Here is a 5388-nt window from a genome sequence, read left to right as displayed (position 1 = left end):
TTTCCTTGAGAAGACTGGAACCATAGGAACTTGCAACCCTAGGCATTCTTTCGTGCAAGTACTGAAAAAAATTTCCTTCCAACTCCATTGAGACAAAGCCTGGTGGCCAGACAGTGTGTAACCAGAAAGATTTGAGGGATAAGTGCTAGAGAGCCAAAATAACTGCTGGCCAGGAATGGCTTCAATGACATTAAGAAGACACCTGTTCGGTGATCTGGGAAGCCCTATGAGGTGAGGAAGTGATTTAAGAACTGTGGTTGATTGCTAACTCTGCTTTTACTAGATGAATGTCCCTGGAAAGAAGGGAATGAATTTTTGGGTCTTACCTTCTTCATCTCTAAGGTTATTGTCTGCTTTCTGAGCACCAATGTTACTGGGGGACGGGGGGAGGGGGAGGTGTCAGGTCAAGTAAGGTGACCAGTGAGGACCAGTATGAGATACTCCATCCCATCTTAACATCCATGCTTCCCCACGAAAGTGGAAATTTTCTTACGGCTGGAGTATATATCTCTGAAGGTGCATAATGCAGTGTCTTATTCCTACTGTTCATAGCTCAATAAATATTAACTTATTGATAAAGAGAAACAATAAAGATGGCAAGTAGAAATGGCAGTTTCTCTCAATCAAATGCTTTGGGTCCTCACTGATGCCAAGACAATCTCCAGAGTATTCTTATAGGAAACTCATTTTATAAACTAAGCTTAAAGGAGAAAAAATCATTCCCCTTCCTGTCTAAACAACTTCATTCACAGCCCCTGCTCCCATTACCTTGTCATTTCCTCTTCATGCAAAGTGGAAAAAGCAAGGAATGCACATGTCCCACCAATCCTTTTCCCTAGAGCAGCGCTTGTCATAACTGGTATGAAGAGACTGAGCTCCTCTCCTTGACTGCAGACTTAGACTGAAAATCATCTTGTCTCCATTCCACTTCTGTGCACTAAAACCCTATTTTCTAGATTTTATGCCATGATGAGGGCCTCAAAAACCCCAAACCTCTTTAACCTCCATCACTGTCAAAAACATATATGTGTGTGTATATACGTGTGTGTGTGTTTGTATGTATGTATATACATATTCCTTTAAATCTTTCAGTGGTTACCTGCATTTGCTAGCTGTTTTCATGTCAAATGGATGTAGGCTCATGAGTGCAGCAGTGAGTGATCTAGGATATAAATTGAAAAAAGGGGAAAACCCACAAAGTTCACCTTCCTCTGCATTGTCCACGGCAGTCTTTAAGACAGCTTGTGACCCCTGTTTGTGACATGGTCTGTAGGTAACGACAGAAAAAAATTTCATCATGCATGAAAGGTAGTGACTTTATGCTGAAGAACACAGTGCCATGGAAGACATGACATAATCCGTTTCAGTTAAATTACATTTTTATGCACTGATTTCTCATTAAAATTTCCCAGTGGACAAGAATGATTCTGAGCTATCTTTATCAAGCAGGGCTGCAAGTCCTGTTCTAAAATTGTCAGAAAAGTTTTATTTCACAGAATAATTGTACTCAGTGCAGTCAAGTAACAATGACAGCCAAATAACAAAACCACTTCATTTTTATTCTGGAGAAATGCACATCTATTAGAGTATTAAATACAAAGATAATATATCTATGATTTTTTTTTTAAATAATCTCAGTCTTTTGGCTAAGATCAAGTGTAAAAATAAGACAGTGAGAGCTAGGCTCTGAATCAAGTAATAATAAGCATCTTTTATTTTTTACATTTTTCACACCAGTATAACAGCATAGTACACATTTTATTATCTATTCTAGAAAGAGAGATGTAACAGTAAATTGTAGGCAAACTATGATATATTGTATAACACACTGTGAATTCCTGATCATAAAACGTCCAATAAATACATTTACAAAGTATTCAACATTCCGTGGATAAAATAGAAGGGTTAAGTAATTATCAAGTGGGCATGTTCCTCTTCTGGTTCCTACCTGCTCCCTGTCTATGTAGTTGGTGGGACCTGCCTTCTGGAGTGACTGGAGTAACCCTTTCAGGTATCTGCTAGGTTCAGACTTAGGTGGGAAATGCCCCAGTAATATTTGTATTAACTTGGAGACCACAAATTACAGCTTTCTTCCCTCCCCGCTAGCCCACTTATATCCAGGGAGACCTAAACTGCAGAGGCATGGACTCTGTGGTCATTTCCCCGGGCCAGGCCTTCTCGCTGAGTGTGTTTCTGTTTGCCTTGGTCAACTGCTACCCCGCCCTCACCATGCTCTTTCTCTGCAAAGATTGTGTAGGGCTGAGTGAGGGGAGCCTTGGCTGCCACTTTGGAAAGATTGGTAGTGCCCCAGCCTCAGCTTGGAGGACATCACATTTGTCAGAAATGTCACTTTCTATATTTTCCAGTTGACAGATCTAAGCATTTAAGAGAATGCTGTTCACTGGATTTTTTCAGACTAATTTGCAATTAACTATTCAAACACGACTCACATACCCACTTAAACCCTGTGACAGCGAGATCTCTGTCTAGTGTACCCAACTGAGTATATATTGAAAATTTAAAAAAAAAAAAATTTCCCCAAACAACATTTAGGCTGACACCCTTTGTTTTCCAAGACAGCCTAGGTCTTGCTTAGGAAGAATGCAGATTCTCCTTGCTAACCCTCTTTTGTTTTACTTTGTGAGGGAGGGTGTGCAGGGGTGTGCGGTGTGCTTACCACTGAGTCTGAATGGCAATTCTGGAGCAGGGGAGGAGCCCCTATTCCACCACATTCAACATATCTGAGGTTGTGGCACTCACACACTGAAGACTTGAGTGTTTTGGAGTATTTTTGGAAATAGCACTTAATGAGGCACTTGAGAACCAGAAAGCTCAGTTCAATGAAATTCAGCACAATGCACAGGCATGAGGTAATAACCAAGAAGAGGATGAAGATCTTTTTCTCAGTGGGTTTGGATATGAAGCAGTCCACAGTATTGGGACAAGGCTTCAAATCACACTTCATGAGGTACGGAACACTAAAGCCATCATACAGCTTATAAAATAAAACCAGGAAGCCAATTTCAAAACCAGTTTTAACAATGAGACTGATGAGGTAAGTGTACCACAGGCCCCCGTCCATCATACCGAGGCTGACATAAAGTTTCTTTCTGTGCCTTTTCTCTCTACCTTCACGATAGGCTACATGTAGAACCACAAGAAGTGAAGGTGTGGAGACCATGATCAGTTGTAAGGCCCAAAGTCTGATCTGGGAAATGGGGAAGAAGTGATCAAAACACACATTTTCACAACCAGGCTGTTTAATGTTGCACTCAAACTCTTTCTGCTCATCTTTCCACACATGCTCTGCTGCCACCATATAGACCAGCAAACGGAAGATGAACACCACAGCCAGCCAAATCCGCCCAATCCCAGTTGAGTATTTATTTACTCCAGTTAGGAGGTCTCTGAGGAACATCCAACCCATGACTTAGGCTCAAAAGAAGGTAAGGTTCTGCAAAAGAAAACAATTTCATCATGATTCATTTATTTTTATTTCATTGGTCATTTCCACTGTCTTACTTGATTATGGAATGCTAGACGATAAAGTCAAATTTCAACTCTGGTTGAGAGGACTCACATTCATACAAGGAGATGATGCAACTGGTCCACAGACGTAATTGATTCCATGCCCAGTTTAGTTTGGAATTTGCTTGGTGATCCCATACACACTATCCCATTTTCAAATAAGTCCTTCCAGCTTATTGCTTCTCTCTAAGGATAGATGGGTTCTGTTAGTGATCTAGAAAAAATTAGATATAAATTCCAATTTATATGGTTCCTTGAAATTCCCTTCACATATCTTCACATATCAGCTTCTTGAAGTTGTAATCTCTTCACATCCCTTCACATATCAGCTTCTTGAAGTTGTAATCTCTACTCACTTTCTCTAGTTTGTCAATGCCCTTCCCCAATCCTTAAAGGCTGTTTCTTGCCCCTAGCTCCCCTTATCCCATACCAACAGCTGAGCTCACCTGCAGTCTGATAGTGAAAAGTGAGTGTCTCCAATATGAACTTCTTCAAACTCATGTCCTCACCCCTGCAGGCATACTTACAACCATGCCCAACTTAACATGCTCTGCACAGTTTAGAGGGAGGGATCAGTCTCATATTGCCTCAAAATGATCATTCGAACTCTACATCCCATTCTTGATTTAAATCCATTTTCCCTGCTTCTGTATCATCAACCTTTGCCGGTTCCTTCATCTCAGCATATAAATGTGCTTAAGTGTTATCCCTTATTTCTACTTCTTCAATTATTATTTACTCTTCAACTCACTGAGTCTAGTTTTTCTGCTCATCATTGCATGCTAAAATTAGCACTACCACTCAACTACCAAACCTTCTGGACACTCTGGATCTCATTTAATTTTTTTATGATACTGTTGCCTGTATTGTGTTCTTAAAACTCTTGAGCCTTGACATCCATGTTACTCTACCTTCTCTTTCTATTGTTCTGATCTTAATTGTGCCATCTTAGTTTTCTTTGTCTGATTCTTAAAAGCTCTGTCCTCTGCTGTTGTTTCACTCCATATGCTCTCTCTAGAAAATCTCATTCATTCCCAGGGATTCAATTACTGTTTTCTGATTTCTTTTTGTAAGGTATTTTTTTAAAATATTTTTTTATTTATTTCTAGGAGAGAGAGAGCAAGCGTGAGCAGGGGAGGGCAGAGAGAGAGGGAGACACAGAGTCTGAAACAGGCCCCAGGCTCCGAGCTGGCAGTCAGCACAGAACCCGACGCGCGGCTCGAACCCACGAACCGCGAGATCATGACCTAAGCGAAAGTCGGACGCTTAACCGACTAAGCCACCCAGGCGCCCCTGTTTTCTGATTTCTGACTCTCAAGTCTTCAGCTTCTCCCCGGATTTCCATATCTCACTGCCTGTTATCATTTAAATATGCCACAGGCATCTCAAACTTGACGTATTTACAGATGAATTTATTATCTGCTCTGCTCTTTGATTTTCTTGCTTGATGGTATCGCCAATACCCAAGCACCCAAACTGGAAATCTCATATTCATCTTGGACTTCTCTCTCATGACACTTTGTAAAAAAATTTTTATAAATATTTATTGACTTATTTGAGGACAGAGAGAGAGGGAGAGAGAGAGAGGGAGGGAGAGAAAAAAAGCAGGGGAGCGGCAGAACCGGGTGGGGAGAGAGAATCCCAAGCAGGTTCCGTGCTGCCAGTGCAGAGCCCAACATGGGGCTTAAACTCAGGAATGGTGAGATCATGACCTAAACCAAAACCAAGAGTCAGATACTTAACCAACTGAGCCACACAGATGCCCTTCTTATGACCCTGCTTAATTACTCACCAAATTCTTCTGATTCCTCCAAATATCTCTCAAATCCCTCTCCAAACCACTACTGAAATCTCACCTAT

General features: G+C 41.0%; 1 protein-coding gene across 1 annotated transcript; it reads right to left on the bottom strand.

Moving 5' to 3' along the window:
• Nucleotides 1-1691: 1691 nt before the first annotated feature.
• Nucleotides 1692-3645, bottom strand: GJB7 (gap junction protein beta 7). Its single transcript, XM_077750315.1, has 2 exons — nt 3581-3645; nt 1692-3454 (listed from the first exon to the last, which is right to left on the bottom strand). Exon 2 carries the CDS (start codon nt 3425-3427, stop codon nt 2618-2620), a length of 810 nt encoding a protein of 269 aa, XP_077606441.1. The 5' UTR covers nt 3428-3454; nt 3581-3645; the 3' UTR covers nt 1692-2617.
• Nucleotides 3646-5388: the final 1743 nt, after the last annotated feature.

Source organism: Crocuta crocuta, unplaced genomic scaffold (genome assembly GCF_008692635.1).
Source record: "Crocuta crocuta isolate KB4526 unplaced genomic scaffold, BGI_CrCroc_1.0 scaffold9, whole genome shotgun sequence".
Lineage (NCBI taxonomy): Eukaryota > Metazoa > Chordata > Mammalia > Carnivora > Hyaenidae > Crocuta > Crocuta crocuta.
The sequence above is the reverse complement of the archived record's forward strand: the minus strand, read 5'-3'. Positions and strand labels throughout refer to the sequence as shown.